The 17,964-nt window shown below is 33.8% G+C and overlaps 2 protein-coding genes across 5 annotated transcripts; one reads left to right on the forward strand and one right to left on the reverse strand.

The window, feature by feature from the left end:
* Positions 1–652: 652 nt before the first annotated feature.
* LOC9311782 (lanosterol synthase) lies at positions 653–13,197 on the reverse strand. 4 transcript variants are annotated; one of them, XM_021025363.1, is made up of 20 exons: positions 13,060–13,197; positions 12,792–12,851; positions 12,622–12,668; positions 12,379–12,511; positions 4,833–5,071; positions 3,966–4,160; positions 3,620–3,709; positions 3,311–3,505; positions 2,982–3,233; positions 2,731–2,919; positions 2,527–2,640; positions 2,328–2,450; positions 2,124–2,246; positions 1,954–2,052; positions 1,833–1,889; positions 1,688–1,734; positions 1,455–1,598; positions 1,122–1,380; positions 945–1,028; positions 653–860 (listed from the first exon to the last, which is right to left on the reverse strand). In XM_021025363.1, the coding sequence occupies exons 5-20, from the start codon at positions 5,019–5,021 to the stop codon at positions 744–746; spliced, it is 2,277 nt and encodes a 758-aa protein (XP_020881022.1). In that variant the 5' UTR covers positions 5,022–5,071; positions 12,379–12,511; positions 12,622–12,668; positions 12,792–12,851; positions 13,060–13,197; the 3' UTR covers positions 653–743. The 4 variants fall into 4 exon arrangements, with proteins under 4 accessions (XP_020881022.1, XP_020881024.1, XP_020881023.1 ...); XM_021025365.1 differs by having other exon boundaries at positions 12,379–12,516; XM_021025364.1 differs by having other exon boundaries at positions 12,792–12,868.
* Positions 13,198–17,343: 4,146 nt separating this feature from the next.
* On the forward strand, positions 17,344–17,664 carry LOC110228518. Its single transcript, XM_021026171.1, is given in 2 exon segments — positions 17,344–17,522; positions 17,524–17,664. Coding segments are annotated over 2 exon segments (318 nt in total). The 3' UTR covers positions 17,663–17,664.
* The last annotated feature ends 300 nt before the right edge of the window (positions 17,665–17,964 follow it).

Genomic DNA, 17,964 nt, shown 5'->3' on the forward strand with positions numbered 1-17,964 from the left:
CGAAAGAAAAAAAAATAAAGAGAAAATAAGTTGGATATGAGTTACATGTATGTTGTTATAATGTATAGTTAACAAATCTCTGATTTCCAAGAAATCTTAATTTTCTATGTATTAATGTAAGAGCAATAGCAATTATTGTAAGGGTTGAAAGTAACTTCTCATGAAAAAGTAAACCATTACTTCATTTCATTTGTTATTTTCCGTTGGTTTGCTTCAACTAAAGTAATATTCGTGAGTTCTTTCGATTAGATGAAACTAAGCCCACTATACGTTATATGATTACATCTTGATTTTCATTTTGTTAATATAACAGCATGTGACAAAGATTTATCTTTTAAGTTTTAAGGGGTAAAGAAAAAAATTAGTCGGTTTATCTATAAATTTGATTAAAATTGCTTAATACTAGTATTGAGATAAGAGCACAATAAATTTGTTTATCAACGGATAATCAAAGGCACTATCAGTTTTCAATACGCAAAAGTAAAACAAGATGAGAAGAAGCTCAATTAAAGAGGTTCAATGAAATGGAGACAAGAAAAGAATAAAAGAAACTAAGCGATGAGTGGGTGCATAATTAAGATGATTACGACAGCAACTTCTTTTTATCCAATACAAAAATTAATTGGATGATTTCATTTTCTTTCTACGGCGGTTAAAATTTGAAATTTTCTTCAATAAAACTATTTGAGAATACATAGTTGCAGTTTAATTATTTAATCTGAGTTTGACATAGATAAACTTGTTTATACAGACGAAGACAACATGAGTTTGTGGTACTCTCCTAGAGCCCAAATAGGGAATATGTTTCTATAAGCTGAGTAGCTGATCATACAATTCCGATTAAAGACTCCCAATATCTCCTGAACAAAAATTAAGAAGCAAATATATTAAATTAGATTGGTGAAAAAAAAACCTGCCTATGAATATATACCATTTTTTCTCACCTGTTGAGGGTAATCTCCGTCTTCCATCTGCGAGTTGATCAGCGATTTTGCCCCGCGATGCAATGGCATCAGGTCTCTATTAGCCTATTCAAACCCAAAATATGGATTAAGTAACCCCTTGCATCTAAAATGCTTAAACCAAAAAGGCATTCTATAATATAGAAGGATGAAACTCACTTGTCCTGCTTCAATGAGAGCCAAAACTGCCCATGATGTGTTCACGATATGCGATTTGTTCCCTGGAAGATTGGTGTATACTTTGTTTTGGCAAGAAAGGTAGCTCTCTCCCCACCCACCACAACAAAGTTGTTTGGAGAGCAAGAAACCACAAGCTTTTCTAATACAAAGACTGGTCTCATATGTTTTGCCAGCAGCTAACATCCCTTTAATACCAAACCATGTCGCATAGGTGAAACACACTCCCCACGAGCCGTACCTAACAATTTATCAGCTCACCGTTAGAAAAACCACATCACGTATTTAAGTAAAGACCAACTACTGAGTACTGACCATGAACCATCCGGAAGTTGTGTTTTTTCAATAAACTCAACTGCTTTGTTAATGCATATTAGTATCTCTTTCCTCTTGTATGTTGGATTGATCGTTGTGAATAACGCAAGACCTTGGATTGCAGCTGACGTACATTCTACGTATCTGTGGATTTTTTAATCCTTCATCAACAAGAAACTGTTTTTTTTTTTTTTTTTGAATTGAAATTTAAATAATACTAGTTATCATCTTACTGATAATCTATGATGATATCCCCAAAAGTCTCTGATGGATTGATCACCTGATATGTACATGCATAAACCAAATGATATTAGAGTCCACTTATCGTATCTAGCTTTAGCTTGTATGTTGAATTTAATAAGGAAGAAATGGTTTCACCTCTAGCGCGGGATATGATCTAGTTAGCTCGTATGACGCAAATCCCCCATTGTTGTTCTGGAAAAGGTAAGCTTATAGCAAATGTATAATACAAACACATATGAAAATGCATAAAATATACCTGTAATGATAAGATAAAGTCAACAGCATCAAATAAATGCTCTTCAGGCATGGCTTCTCCAACCAAATCAACTGGTATCTGTGACAATAACAACGACGCCTATAACAAAAAAAAACGTATGAGGAGATGAACAAAATTAAGTGTAAGAGTTGCAATGTTAGTTAAGTAACCTTCAAGGCTTCAGCAGTACAGTCAGAAACAGGCCATGGATTGTCTGCGGTGGAGAAACCCCATCCTCCCTTGCACGGGTGTCGGTACCACAACCCCGGATCTCCACAAGTGTCTTTCCTTATCTGTTTCAGGTTATGAATCAAGAGATTAGTGAAATATTCATATCACATAGAATGATCTATAGAATAAGGTGAACAAACTACTTGAGTGTTCTTGATGTAGTTATGCGCTCTCTTAAGCATCAAATCATACTCATCAACCAAATTCGTAGCCAAGATTGCTTGGACCGCTAAAGTCACGTCCCACAGCTGAGATCCGTTGTATCCCTATATGGACATTATATACACATGAAATGTTGTTCAAGTGGGCTAAAAGAAAAGAAATAGAAGAATGATAATGTACCTGCATTTTCATTCCATCCTCAGCCACCCATAAATAGTCTTTAATACGCGAGAGGTGAGATTTAAATGCCTCGGAATTCGAGGAATCAACCCAACAACAAAGAAGATTCAAGACCTTAAATCCAATACCAAACCAACATATTGTTAGCTAATTTTTGGTCATAACTAGAGCATTGAGAATGAGCTCTATGTATAATTAACCTACTTTATTGACAGGACCGATACAAATATAGTGGCTGTTTTGGTCTTCATATTGAATATGTTGCATCACTGTCTGAAGAGCCCGGCTTCTTAGCTTATTCAATGGCCATCTTTCAAGAAGAGGCTCTCCAAATTTATTCAGACAACTCCAAAGAACGTCTTGAATCTTTGGATGTGGATAGTACAAGTCCTCCTACATTTATATATTAATGCACCAAAATCTAACAATAAAGATTTTTTAAAAATTGATTCTACCTTGGCACATTGATTACGAGCCGTGTCCCAATCGATATGATGATAAGGAACAGTGTAAAGCTCTCGTCGAAGGGACAAAATAGTTCCATTAGTGCGACAAACAAATCTTCTTCCGTATAGATATGACATTGGAAGATAAACCATCCTACAATGGCACCACATTCGGCCTGGATGAAATGGAAGACTATAAGGAAGGAGCCATAGCTCTGGAGGTAAAGGATTGTTGCCACTCCATTCATAAGCTCCAAGAACCTGTTTTATATAAACTTACAAATTCATTACGTGATTCGCCGCGAAACCAGTACAAGATTGTGTTGTTGTTAACGTACGGAGAGCCAGAACTTGCCCCAAGAGGGAACAAAGGTGGCACCACCACGGTGGTGAATCCAAAGTCTAGCTGATTCCATGGCTCCATCTCCACCGTCCATTTCTTCCCCCATGAGCCTTAGTGCTACGTATGAGAGAGCCGTACAGAACATGGTGCTACTCCCTTCTATGTGTAGTCCCCATCCTCCATCCTTGTTCTACACGTTATTTCTTATGCAAGTTAGGTTTTTTTTTTTCATAAGATCCTGGACAAACAAAACGATTGGTTCTTTCACTACAACAAGATTCAATAATTTTTCTTGATGTGAAACCTGATGGTTATAGAGATAACGACGAATCTCCATTTGATGTTGAGCAGTTAAAGTTGCGTCTAAAACTTCTGTCACATATAAGCTGATCACCTGCGGCCAAAATCATTATCGGTGTATGTTATGTAAGAACTTTATTTTAAGCTTTTCAAAACATCTTACTGTTTAGTGTACCATTACATTTTACTTTTGTGTTAATATCTATTACTAAAAACTACCACTTCTAAAATTCTTCTATGAATTATATCTATATGTTATATTTCCATTTATAAGCTTTAATACGTATCATAACTTTCACATATACATTTTATCTCTATAATTTAGAGAGAAAGAATAATTAAAGAATTACCAGAGCAGGCGAGAGAAACAAAGGGCCACCATAATCACCAGGCCAAAACCCATCTTGTGATTGAAGTGTTGAGTAGAATCTCAAACTTCTTCTTAATGTTACATTCACCACTTCTTCATTTATCTCTCCTTCTCCCCCCTCTTTTACTTTCACTTGTGGAAGCCTCTCCTTTCCTTTTCCTTCCTCTTTCCAACACTAGATACAAGTTCATATTTTAACTTCAATCTAGCATTTGCTAACTTTTTAAAAACTTTCTTTTCATATCTTTTAAATTCTCATTTTCTCTAATTAAACCTTACTAACAACCCATTTTTCTTGTTCTTATTAAGCTCCTTTTCCTCATAGCCCATTTTTCATCATAGCCCATCTATATCTTTCAATTCTTTTAAAGTGAGAACCACTATTTTAATATAATTGAATATTAATTTGAAATAGAAAAACCACTATAATACTAATTACAAGAATATTATAAATTGATAATATATATATATATATATATATATATATATATATAAAGATTTTAATATTTTCTTAAAGTCTCCACTACGTTCAAGATAATTTTTCCAGTCACCGAAAATATCTGGCTTAGAAAAGAAAAAAAAACCCAAGACATAACAAAATATAACCGTCGCAAACTTTGAAATATTCTACAGCCTCTATACAGCTTTAAAAAGTGAGCTTTTACATTCAAAGTGCATGCGGATCACCAATCACGTGTAGTAAAACAAAATGTAAATATCATAGTTAGAACTTAGAAAATATGCTTGCTAATAATTATTAAAACTAAGTAATACAATTCTCAAGTTTAAATCTAAATGTAATACAATTGCTGTGTTACATGCGTTGAGAGGAAAAAAAAAAGTGTACCTGAAAACGGTAGAGAAGATCAGAACTATGCTTAGAAGAAAACCGATTGAGAGTAAAGTTGCCCCGAAGATCGGCGATGTGATGTCTCTCTTCAGAGGTTCCAAATTGGTTATCATACTCCCAAAACTGTCTTCCAACATGTTGATTCACACTCTCTTCGTCTCCTTCCGATAACTTTAACCTCCACATATCTTTTTCTCTCTATCTCTTCCTCGATCTTGAATGTGAGATTCTTTATACTAACATTAAAAATACGTAAGACTAAGCTCAAGAAGGCAAATCTATGTGTTTAAGAAGACGTAATGGACTCACCAATGCCGTAAATATTGTTGTTCACATATATAAGTTGAAAGAAATGAAGCATGCACGAAGTTATGGATTTATTATTTATTCTATTTTACGTGTACTTATATGTATATGAAATTATTAAAAAATATATATATATTAAATAACTAAAATTGTTTTTGATTTTATGTATGTGTTGTGCTTACAAGATTTTATATAAGCAAATTGATGATTAAAATTATAATATGATCATTTTATTGACTTAAATCAATCACTTATTTTAGACGTTAAGTGCGAGATTGACCTAATAAAGACAAATTAGATTTTAAGGGATCTGTCACATGGAAGATAAGGCATCTTTCTGTATATTGTCACATGAAAAAACATTCTCAATTTTTTTTATGCCGTATCTGAATAGCTGAGAAATTCTATTGACACAAATTCCAGAATTAGGTTAGAATATTAGTGTGTCACCGACGGGTTTCGAGTAATGCAAACCCGGGAGTTTAAAATGGGTCGAGATTAAAGGCTAAGCCGAAGTTTAAATATAGCCACCTTAAACCAGAAACAAACTCATGTAGCGAAATATTTAGAAATTTTTTAAATATTTTATTATGTAAATAATAATTATAGATTATGTTGCGGTTTTGATTTTTATTATAAATAAGCCGTTTAGACATGTATTTAGTTTGTGATTTTGATTAATAAATCGAGAGTTGTCCCATAATCTCCATTATCTTTTGTATTTGTTTTGACGTATAAATAGTCTTAAGAAAATGATTTTCCCGCGCATTTGAGCAATCAATGGCGAAACTGATATTCTCGATGATTTTGACTCATTATTTTGTATAGAAAGCCATGTTGTTACATGTTGGTACTCGTTTATCATGTCACTTGTATGTTATTATCAAACGGTTGAATTACCATATACGTTGCTGAAGATTTGAATGGATTTAATAAAAAAAAAAAAATATCGAGAATTGTCCCATAATCTCCATTATCTTTTGTATTTGTTTTGACGTATAAATAGTTTTAAGAAAAATGATTTTCTGCGCATTTGAAGAATCAATGGTAAACTGATATTCTCAATGTTTTTGATGCATTACTTGGTATAAAAAGCCATGTTGTTGCCTGTTGGTACTCGTTTGTGATGTCACTTGTTTATTATCAAACGGTTGAACTATCATTAACGTTGCTGAAGATTTGAATGAAAAGTTTTTAAAATAATTGAACGGAAAGTAAAAAAGAACACTGGTAATCCGGCTTTTTTTTTTTTGTTTTGTACTTTGATTTTATTATTTGTTTTTGCTATGGTTCGTGGTGTTTTATTTAAATTATGAATTAATGATAACAAAATATTCAATATTATACGCATTAATGTTGAGTACAATATAGTTTTACAAAAAATTAACGTAACAAACAGACATAATAATCACAAAAAAAATTACATAAAAAAATTAAAATATACATCCTAGTATGAGTAATCACCTAGTTATACCATAATAATTTTAGCCTATTTAACATAACATACATCAACCATATGGCCATATTGTAGATGTATATCTACTTAATGATGAAAATCTTTTATAAACCAAGTAAAATAAATCTATTCTCCTGCTTACAGTTTACAAAATCAGAACTAGATTTGAGAAATGAAAACCAAATAAGAAGCCTAATTCTAATTAGGCAACTTCATCCAAAGACCGTCATGTGAAAATTGGAGGTCGTGACCGTCTCATCCGGCTTCCAGTGAGCTGTGCTTCCCAAATATTTCAACTGACACAAAATCTCAGTTTCAAGATTGACAGCAAAATTGTTGGTTGCCTCCTCCGAAATGCCAAGTCAGCCATAGCTTGCTCAACATTTGGGAAGAGAGTTTACTGTCAGTTTTGAAGGCAATTTTTTTTGTCGGCTAAAATAATTGAAAGCACAGTTAACTGGAAACCGAAAACGGCGGCCACCACCATCCAAGTTTCTCATGACAGTCTTTAGATAAGGTTGTCTTTTGATGAACATAACTATGCTTGTTGTTAATTTTATTTTTCTCAATCCATTTTTTGTCAATTGTTTCTTTTGTAAATGGATGTGAAAACATACTTTTCTTTTAATTGGTTTACTAGATTTTAACCCGCGGTACACCGCGGGATGATTTAATTTTAAAGTTAGTATAAAAATATTTTGTAAATTGTATCTCCTTATAACATATTTATTTATATTATAGTTTACAATTGTTATTAAGTAACGGTATACCACGAGTCCACGAGATAATTATTAATAAACTGAGGATTTAACCCGTATTAAAGCGGTATATAAATATTGATTCAAATTCGTCCGCCATATAAATCATTTCCGAAATATAACCCGTTCCGTAATTTATTAACCCGTCCTGTGATTTGTATTAAAAAAAAAGGATTAAATCCGTATTGAAGCGGCGGATTAATGATATTTTAATCTTTTTATTATTGTTGATTCAAAAATACGTCCCGCCAAACCCATCCCGCCAAAAAACTCATTTATTTTATTAATGTTCTTATTTATGATATGATTCTGAATCATTGTCTAAATATTTTAATCGATGTAGAACGTTGAACACACATTTTCGTCAATTGGATAATATATGTCCGTTTTTAAAATTTCGAATCACAGTATATGCAGAAAAAAAAATTGATTTTTTTTTTTACTTTATGTATTATATGATGATTCAAAACAGTTAAAAACAAATCAAACAAAGATGATAGGAGAATCATAATTATAAATCTTAATCAAATCTTCTAAAAATCTAAATTATTAAATATGGAATATCCGGTGTATGAGTTGGGTTAAATATAACCCGACCCAACAAATTTTTTGTGAAGGAATTTTTAAAATGGGTCGGATATCCGATATACCCGAAAACTTTTTTACCCACCCATCACAAAAAATGCTGCGATTATACTAGTATAGATATAGAAGATTTACATTAAAAAAAAATAATACAAAGTACTCAAATTCTCTCTACTTACTAATGGTAATTTTGAGGAACTTATCCATAAATTTCATTGACCAGAAAATTATAATAACTGCAAAGTAAGAAAAATAATAATATAAACAGCTAATATGTTTGATACATTATCATACCATATTCATGCATCTTATCTTGTTTTTATTTTTATGTTATATCTTACTTAAAATATAAAAAATTTGGATTTTTTTACAAAAATAGATGATAACACCGAATTTATTTCTTTATATATATATATATATATATATATTTATTACCATTTAGCGCTATTAATTTTCTAGTTATAATAAATTACTGAAATAATATTTATTTTTCCAAATCTTTAATTTTCTCTATAGATTTTTTTCTGTAAATGGATGGGGACAAATTATTTTCTTTAAATTTATTTATATAGAACATTTACATAACAAAAATATTAAGTACTCCATTTCTTTCCATTTAGTAGTGGTAATTTTGAGTAACTTATCCATAAACTTCATTGACCACAAAAATTATAATAAATTCAAAGTAAGTAAAAATAATATTACAACCTGGTAATATGTTTAATACATTGTATCCAAAGATATTCATGAATCTTATCTTATTTTTATTTTACATTAATGCCTACTTAAAAAAAAATTCGATTTTCTAACAAATATAGATGATAACACCAAATTTATTTTTGTATATATTTATTACCATTTAATTTTATTAATTTTACAGCAATAATAAATTACTAAAATAATATTTCTTTTTTCAAATATTTTTTCTCTCTCTATTGTTTCTTGTAGATGGATGTGAAAATATTATCTTAATTTCTTTGACTTTATTATATAGAAGATTTACATAACAAGAATATTAAGTACTCCATTTCTTTTCCTCTTAGTAATGGTAATTCTGAGAAACTCATCCATAAACTTCTGAGCACAAAAGTTATAATAAATTTAAAGTAAGTTAATATAATAATACAGACATGTAATATGTTTAATACATTAAACAACACAATATTCAGGGGTCTTATCTTATTTTTATTTTTCTATTAGATCTTAAATTTGTTTTAAAAAAATGTTTTAGATTTTTTTAATAAAAATAGATGATAACACCAAATTTAATTTTGTATACGTTATTACAATTTAATGTTATTATTTATTTTGTAAGAACAACAAATTTTTAAAATAATACTCCCTCTGTTCTAAAATATAGAATTTTTGGGCTAAAAGCACGCTTATTAAAGAAAATTTTAACACAAAATAACTTATTAATTAAACACATTAAATAGAAGGGATAATTAAGAATGTTAAAAGACACAATACAAATAACGATGGAGTAGAATTTAGAATTTTAAAATTGTTTGACCAAAATTGTTTTAATAAATTGAATATTTGCATAGAAATCTGAGAAAATTTTATATTTTGGAACAAAAGAAAAAGGCTAAAAAATTCTATATTTTGGAACAGAGGGAGTAATTCATTTTCTGCAAATCTTATTTTTCTCTAATGTTTTTTCATTTTGTAAATGGATGTTGAAAAATATTTTCTTGATTCAGAAAGAAGAGATATTGTCCCATTTCTTTCCACTAGACATAGTAATTAGGGGATAATCCAAACTACGAACATGTACATATTTGACAACTACTATATTTAGGCTATCAAAAAATAAACTTGGTATCAACTTATTATGGAAAAATTAGATTGGATATCACTTTCCAGAGAAAGTTTAGGCCCAGTACCATATTTGGGAAAAACTTTTGGAATGTACCACATTTCAATGCCACATGCCTAAAGCTGGACGAAATTTCCCTTGATGGAGAGAGAAGTGTGTGTCAGAGAAAAGGACACCTTCCAAAATTTCTGCCGTCCTTTTTCTCTTTCCTGGCGCATTGGTAACCGTTTCGTCCCTAAGACTGGTAAAATAAAGTTGTCCCCGAGTAAATCCAAATCTTCGTCTTCGGCTCTCTGGTAGAATAAAATAAAGATCAAGTTGTCCCCGAGTTAATCCAGATATCTGGCTGGTAAAACCACATCATCTGGCGATAGATAATTAAGAGATGTTGTCCCCGAGTAAATCCAGATCTCTGCAGGCTGGTAAAACCATATCATCTGGGATTCATGATAATAGAGCAAGCTGATTAAATCGGGGACAAGATCTAGACGCAACAGAGAATTTTCAATCGGGGACAAGATCTGGAGACAAAACGAAATCGTTTATTATGAGACAATATCTGAAGAAGAAAGAGAAAGGGAAAGTGAGAGAGACGAAAGCGTTTTGTTTTCTCTAAGGGAGATAATGATATGAGGTTAAAGTGCACGGATCTCGAGGGATGAGAGATTAATAGGGAAGCGAAAAAATGGATGTTGTCAAGTAGTGAGGACAAAATGGTAACTTTGCATGTAAATGTGGTATGATTTGAAAGAAGGATAGGAATGTGGTATATTTTGAAAGAAATTGGGAAAAAGTGGTACATTTGGCAAAAATCCCACTTATTAGTGTATGTGATTATAAATATATTAAAATATTGCTTTAAATTAAATGACCTTAACTCTTTTTTTCATTGGTCGTGCCATTGGTACATAGAAATCTTTGGATCCAACTATGGGTTTAGGATGGTGGTATTTTCAAGGAAATGATCAAACGGTACTTCTTGATGCAAAGAATCTTCGGAAGTGTTCCTCTCCCTTCACTCGGAGATGGAAGTTTTAATTTGGGCTATGAAGAATATTTTTTCAAAAAGGATTGAACTGTCAGGTATTTAAAATTGATTGTATAGATTTAGTTTCGATGGTGCAGTTTTCTGAAGAATGACCCACTTTCTCTAATCTACTAGATGAATTTAAATTGTTAATTTATTTTCGTATTTATTTTATTTTTTTTATGTAATTTTAGGTTAGATTCTTTAGCTCGATATTCTTATTTACTGTTTTATGAAGTCTCATTGGTTAACTTTTTTTCTTCCATATTATTAGGCAATTGGAGTAATCTTTTAATTAATGTATCTATAATCTATAAATAACAATATTTGAGAAGTGTTTTTGCTGACGTGTCAGACTCACGGCTCTTGTTGAGCTCTTGTTTTTTTTCCGTTTTTAATCTAATTATATTAAATGATTTTCGTTTAAATAAAAGGCCACATTGTGTAATCCGTTTAACCAATATGGGCCGAACAAAATATACAACTACACCGACTATATGTTAAATCGTAAACCCTAGAAACACATATTTAACCTCCTATAAATACATTAACTTCCTATCGTCATAGCCGGAGACACCGCCACCGCCGAGTCTCAACTCACGCAAACCCTAAGCCATAAAGTTTCAAGAGAGAAACTGAATCTGATATCCATTGTGCATCCAAGCCGCCGTCGTTGAGATCATCACCACCACAGCCACGTTGGAGATCACTGAAATTTGTGAGCCTTCTTATGTTATCGCCAACGTGATCACGTTGGCACCGTAGCAAGTAAAGAAGAAAAGAAAGAGCATATTGGAAAAGACAAACAGAAAGAGGAAGAAGAAGAAGAAGAAGAAGAAGACATTGAGACAAGGAGAAGAAGGAAGCGTGAAAAGAATCAAAAGAGAAAGAAAAGGATATATTGATCAGAGAAGGCTTATAGGAAAAGAAGAAGGAACCATGTAGGTAGAATCAAAACTGATATTATTTCGATTCATGTTTTCTATCTTTGTTGTTTGTTTTTTAACAAGTTGTTTCGTACTGTTGCGTTCCTAAACTGTATGAGTCTCTTATCTCTATATATCTCACACATATAACATGTGAGTCGAATTCTTTTTTTTTTTTTTTTAAACCTCAGGAGGAGTACCATCTAGCGATTATAACTACACCAATAGCTCTTATCAAGTCTCCCTTTTCTCTCTTCATCTTCAAAATCACGGTTCCATTATCCATGTTCAAGTGAGTTAATTATATAATAAAGTGGGTTAATTTTTGTTTTTAAGTTGTAGAGGAAGGAAGCAACGGAAAAGGTATAAAATAAAATAAAAAGCTTCTTTGATTTTCTCTTATATATGTTAACTGCTTCTGTTTTCTAAGGTTTTTTGTCTCACCTATTCGGTTTTCAGAAAAACTGTCTCTTTTGTTTTGGTCAAGGATCTTTGGGATTTCTCAAAAAGGTATTGATAATTAAGAAGCAAAGGTACGTATATTAGGTAAGAAATTAGAAGATTTTATGATGTATAGGATAACCAATGGATTTTTATTTGAAGAATTAAAGTTTTGGAAATAATTTAGAGGATGTGAAATCCGGTGATTCAATTTTAGGTGATTACCTTATTCAGAAGAGTCTGTCTTAACTCCGGAAGACCTTCATCAGGGCCATAAGAACTAACCATAGGATCCCAAACAAGGTCCTTGACCTTCTCTTGACATGGGGTTCGTCAATTCGGCCATTAAACTCCAAATCTGCACTTAAAACCCAACAATTTTTCACTAAAGAAATACTAGTAAACAAAAGACAAGAACAATCAAAATCAAAATCAAAATGGAAGTGGAAGACCTTCTTGGGTGATTACCTTATTCAGAAGAGCCTGTCTACACATGAATTAACAAGCAATTATGGCTACAAACAAAAAAAGAGCAAGCTGTTCTTAATTTAAAGCAAATAGATAGAGTACCTCACTAAAAGAGTTGAAATAAACTGATTCCACAAGATTTCGTTAATGTTTTCGATAAAATTACACACCTTTAAAAGCTTCGTTAGCCTGGTTTTTCAACTCCTCTGCCCGTGAAATCAATAAGTTTCCTACACATAAAAGGGATCTAGTTTAAGAGAATAAGGGCTTTAGACATTGAAATCATACTCAACCTAAATAAAGTCTAGATTTTTAGTATTACAGCCACTCAATTTAGTCATGCAACGAGATTCATAGCAGGAAGAGAACTCATTCACACAAAATCATTCCTACACATTAGTTAACTTGAAAAACGCATGAGGAACACATGAAACACACCGATTTGCTGAATCAAAGGCGCCGATCGTGCTATGCATCCGTGGAGATGATGATGCCGGCGGATCGAGGACTCCGATGTCAGTAGTTCTCCGCAGTTTGCTTTCGATTTCATTGATATCTCCGTGGTTTGGCGAAAGAGAAAACACGGAGAAAAAAAATATCAGACGTAATACTAAATCTCGACCAACCACGTACCAACACGTACACAGATCCAAAGCTGATCTAAAAATCTAAAATTGGATCAGATCCATTGTTTTTATTTAGTTTGGATTTATTTTTTGGATTTTAATGAGACGTTAGACATTGAGGAGCATTCAAATTCTGCTATTAACCCCATGGTTTCGTCGGGGATGAGGGATTTTCAAGAAGTTGTACGGTACTGCTCTTTTTTAAACATGAGAACTCACGGTCCTATCTTTACTTGGTCCAATAGACAAGAGAATGGAATCATTTGTAAGAAGCTTGACAGAGTGCTACACAACGATACATGGCTTAGAGAGTTTCCACATGCTTATTGTGTAATGGAGGCTGGGGGGTGTTCGGACCATCTCCGGGGTAAGTTTTTCTTGGATTCCGGAATTCAGAAACCGAAAGGGCCATTCCGGTTCTCAAATGTAATTGCGTCTCAACCGGAGTTTCTTGTTCAAGTGGAGGATTATTGGAGAGATTCTCAAGCTTTGTTTCATTCTACTTCAGCATTGTTTCGCTTCTCAAAGAAACTAAAGTTTCTCAAACCAATTCTACGGGATCTAAGTCGTAACACTCTGTCAGACATTTCACAAAAAACTGCAGAAGCTTTTGAAGAGCTACGTGTGCGGCAGTTGAGCACCCTATCAAACCCATCACCGTTAGAAGTTGCCGCCGAGTCCTCTGCTGTGGAAAGATGGGAGAAACTAGCGGGTCTAGAGGAGGGTTTTCTTAAACAAAAATCTAAATTGCATTGGTTAAATGTAGGGGATAAGAACAACAAGACGTTCTACAATGCTATAAAGGAAAGAAATGCTCAAAACTCTATTCATGAGATTTCTGATCCAAATGGCAATTGTCTAAATCATATGGAGGATATAAAGGCAGAAGGTGTCCGTTTTTTCTCGGAATTATTGACACACATGCCCTCGGATTTTATTGGTATGGAGATTGATGCTCTTCGGGAGCTGCTTCCTTTTCGTTGCTCTCTTGAACAGAGAGAGAAGTTGCTAGGGGAAGTCACAGAGGATGAAGTGAAGAGGGTGTTATTCTCTATGCCTACAAACAAATCACCGGGACCTGATGGTTACACTGTGGAGTTTTTCAAGGCAGCCTGGACGATTGTTGGCAGTGACTTTACAATTGCGATTCAATCTTTTTTCAAGTTTGGATTCTTACCTAAAGGAGTGAATGCTACGATCCTAGCACTTATTCCTAAGACGATCGACGCAAGAGTGATGAAAGACTATAGGCCAATTTCATGCTGCAATGTGGTGTATAAGGCCATCTCAAAAATTTTGGCAAATAGGTTGAAGTCAATCCTCCCCAATTTCATTGCTCCTAACCAGTCTGCGTTTATTGAAGATAGACTCTTGATGGAAAATTTACTCCTTGCCACAGAGTTGGTGAAAGACTATCATAAGGTAGGAGTCTCTCCTCGTTGTGCGATGAAGATAGACATTTCGAAGGCGTTTGATTCAGTACAATGGTCTTTCTTGTTGAATGTGCTTGCTGCGATGGATTTCCCGGACATATTTATTCATTGGATTCACCTATGTATATCAACGGCTTCTTTTTCGGTTCAAATTAATGGTGAGTTGACTGGTTTTTTCAATAGCGGAAGAGGGTTAAGGCAGGGCTGCTCTCTCTCTCCATATCTCTTTGTCATATGTATGAATGTCTTATCATCTCTACTTGACAAAGCTGCGGTGGCTAAGACGTTAGGATTTCATCCTCGCTGCAAAAACATGAAACTTACACATCTTTGTTTTGCGGACGATATAATGGTTTTTACAGATGGAAAAGCAGCTTCCATGGAAGGAATTCTTGCAGTGTTCAAGGAGTTTCAAAAAATCTCAGGTTTGAGTATAAGTCTGGAGAAATCAACTCTGTTTTTGGCCGGTATTTCTGGGACTAACAGAGAGGACATACTAGCTCGTTTTCCTTTTGATTCAGGAGCTTTACCAGTTCGCTACTTGGGACTGCCTCTGATGACTAAGAGGATGACACTTTCTGACTGTCTTCCGTTACTTGAAAAAATCAGAGCACGTATCAACTCATGGAAGAATAAATTTTTGTCGTTTGCGGGGAGATTGCAGTTATTACGCTCAGTGATCGCAAGTCTAACAAACTTCTGGATCGCTGCATTCCGATTGCCTTCTGCTTGTGTCAAAGAGCTCGAAAAAATTTGTGCTGCATTTTTGTGGTCTGGTCCGTCTCTTAACTCTCGTAAAAATAAGGTTATGTGGAAGGATGTTTGTAAGCCAAAGGATGAAGGTGGTTTGGGGCTAAAATCTGTTGTTGAGATGAATAAGGTCAGTTGTTTTAAGCTCATATGGCGGATCGTTTCAGGTTCAAAATCACTTTGGGTAAACTGGATACAAAGAGAGCTTATTCGGTCTAGCTCCTTCTGGTCCGTCAAAGACACCACTTCCTTGGGTTCATGGATGTGGAGGAAGTTGCTTAAGTACAGAGCGCAGGCGAAGGAGTTTCACTCAATGGAGATAAAAAGTGGGCTCCAAACATCATTTTGGTATGATCATTGGTGCCCTCTAGGTCGGTTACATGATACTCTTGGTGATAGAGGTTTCATCGATTTTGGGATCTCCTCGGAAGTAACAGTGGCTGCAGCTCTTCAAAATCACAGAACAAGGCATCATCGTGTGGACTTTCTAAATCGGGTAGAGCTGGAACTTGAACGAATTCGAAACAGGGGACATTGTTCTGAACCGGACGTATCCTTGTGGAGGAGACCAGATAATAAGTTCAAAGCTCGGTTTACCACCTCAGAAACATGGCAACAAATTCGAACTGCAGGTCAAAAAATAAGTTGGGTTAAGAGTGTTTGGTTCTCGGATTCTATCCCGAAACACTCTTTCCTGACATGGCTTGCGGTAAAAAACAGATTGTCCACTGGTGAGTGTATGGTCTCTTGGAATATGGAAGTGAACCCATCATGTGTTTTTTGTCAAGCACCGATGGAGACTCAGGAGCACATTTTCTTTTCATGTGCTTTCTCTTCACGGATCTGGGAGGGGCTGGCAAGTCGACTTCTTCAAAGAAGGTTCACCAACAGTTTCTCCGGGATCATATCTCTCCTATCAGATTCATCGATCAAAGGTACCCTTGGCTTCATTATACGCATTCTTTTCCAAGCAACTGTTCATACACTTTGGTTGGAAAGAAACAAACGTAGACATGGAGAATCACCAAGTGCTGCAGACCAAATAATCAAGTTTATTGATCGCATAATTCGCAACAGAATCTCTTCAATCCGTCTCTTGGATCCTCGCAAACTCGAAGATGGACTCCGCTTATGGTTTGAATCTAGGACCTAGTGTTCTTAGTTTTATACTTAGAATTCTTTCAAAACAATATTCGATTTAAGGTTGCATTCATTGTACAAAAGACTTTTTTGGTTGAATAAATTTAACATTCATTCAAAAAAAAAAAAAAAAAAAAATTTGATTAAAAACTTCAGATCTCTAGAGAAACCAATGAAATTACAAAGAATAAAGAGAAAAACACAACAAAATCTAGAAATCCGCCAAGGAGGAAGAGAGAGGTCCGATCAGAGTCAGATACTTGTTGAATTGTGGAGACAATTCTCAATAAAAAGGATGTATGGAATGGAGCATCTCAATGAATTGAACATATGTTTTATTTTGTGAATGCATGGTTGATACCGTGAACGTATGTTCTATTCTGTAAACGTATGATTGATATTGTGAACGTATGGTTGGTATGTGAACACATGTTTGAGAACGTTTAAATAAGGGTACTTTAGATACTTTTGGTTCATGTTTGCCCTAGGTTTTTTCTTTATATGTATTCTTTATAGTCGGTTCTCTTCAATATGGAAGATAGAGAGCGGTAGAGCGAGAGATTGAGAGAATTTGTAGCTCTCGAAGTTCTTTGATCTCAGTGAAATCTATAGGGGCAGAAAGTGGACGTAACACTCACTTTAAGAGTGAACAACTTGTATATATATATGCACTTTAGTTTTTACTTTAATTTGTGTTCTTGAGGAGGAATTAGATCAGTAATTCTTAACTACTGGTATTAGAGTACAAAGTTTGTGTTGTAGCTCAAGAAACAATGGGAAGCGAAGATGGTTCAGTACTCAGCAAGTTTGATGGTACAGATTATTCGTTCTGGAAGATGCAGATCGAAGATTATTTTAATGGTAAAAACCTTCATCAACCGTTGAAGAAGAGACCTGAGACGATGAATCAGAATGAATGGAATCTTTTTGATAGACAAATTCTAGGTGTTATGGTTAACACTACTAAAGAATGTCGCACAAAACATCGTAAAAGAGAAGTTTAAAGAGGGGTTGATAAAAGTTCTTTCGGATATGTATGAGAAACATTTTCCCAAAAAGAAGATATTTCTCATGAAGAAACTCTCCAATTGAAGATAAAAGATTGTAATCCTGCTGTAGCGCACGTGAATGAGTTCAACACGATTTTCAACCAACTCTCATCGGTTAAAATCGAGTTTGATGATGAGGTGCATACTTTTATTTTGCTAGCATCTCTACCGAATAATAGAGAGCCTATCAGGACATCGGTTAGTAATTATGCTGGTATTGAGATGCTTAAATTCATTGATGTTTGAGATTGAATCCTTGGTGAAAAAGTTAAAAGGATAGATACAAGAGAAGCTTTGATGATATCTACTTTAAACGTTGAGAACAGAGGCAAAAGTCAAGACAAA

Source organism: Arabidopsis lyrata (genome assembly GCF_000004255.2).
Source record: "Arabidopsis lyrata subsp. lyrata unplaced genomic scaffold ARALYscaffold_5, whole genome shotgun sequence".
NCBI classification, from domain to species: domain Eukaryota; kingdom Viridiplantae; phylum Streptophyta; class Magnoliopsida; order Brassicales; family Brassicaceae; genus Arabidopsis; species Arabidopsis lyrata.

What these genes read in the sequence shown, in the direction of transcription:
- LOC9311782 (XM_021025363.1), bottom strand. Translation starts at nt 5,021, where the DNA reads ATGTGGAGGTTAAAGTTATCGGAAGGAGACGAAGAGAGTGTGAATCAA. An exon ending in TGTTTCTCTCGCCTGCTCTG is followed by an intron (nt 3,710 to 3,965) that starts GTAATTCTTTAA and finishes TTTTGGCCGCAG; the next exon opens with GTGATCAGCTTATATGTGAC. An exon ending in GTTATCTCTATAACCATCAG is followed by an intron (nt 3,506 to 3,619) that starts GTTTCACATCAA and finishes AATAACGTGTAG; the next exon opens with AACAAGGATGGAGGATGGGG.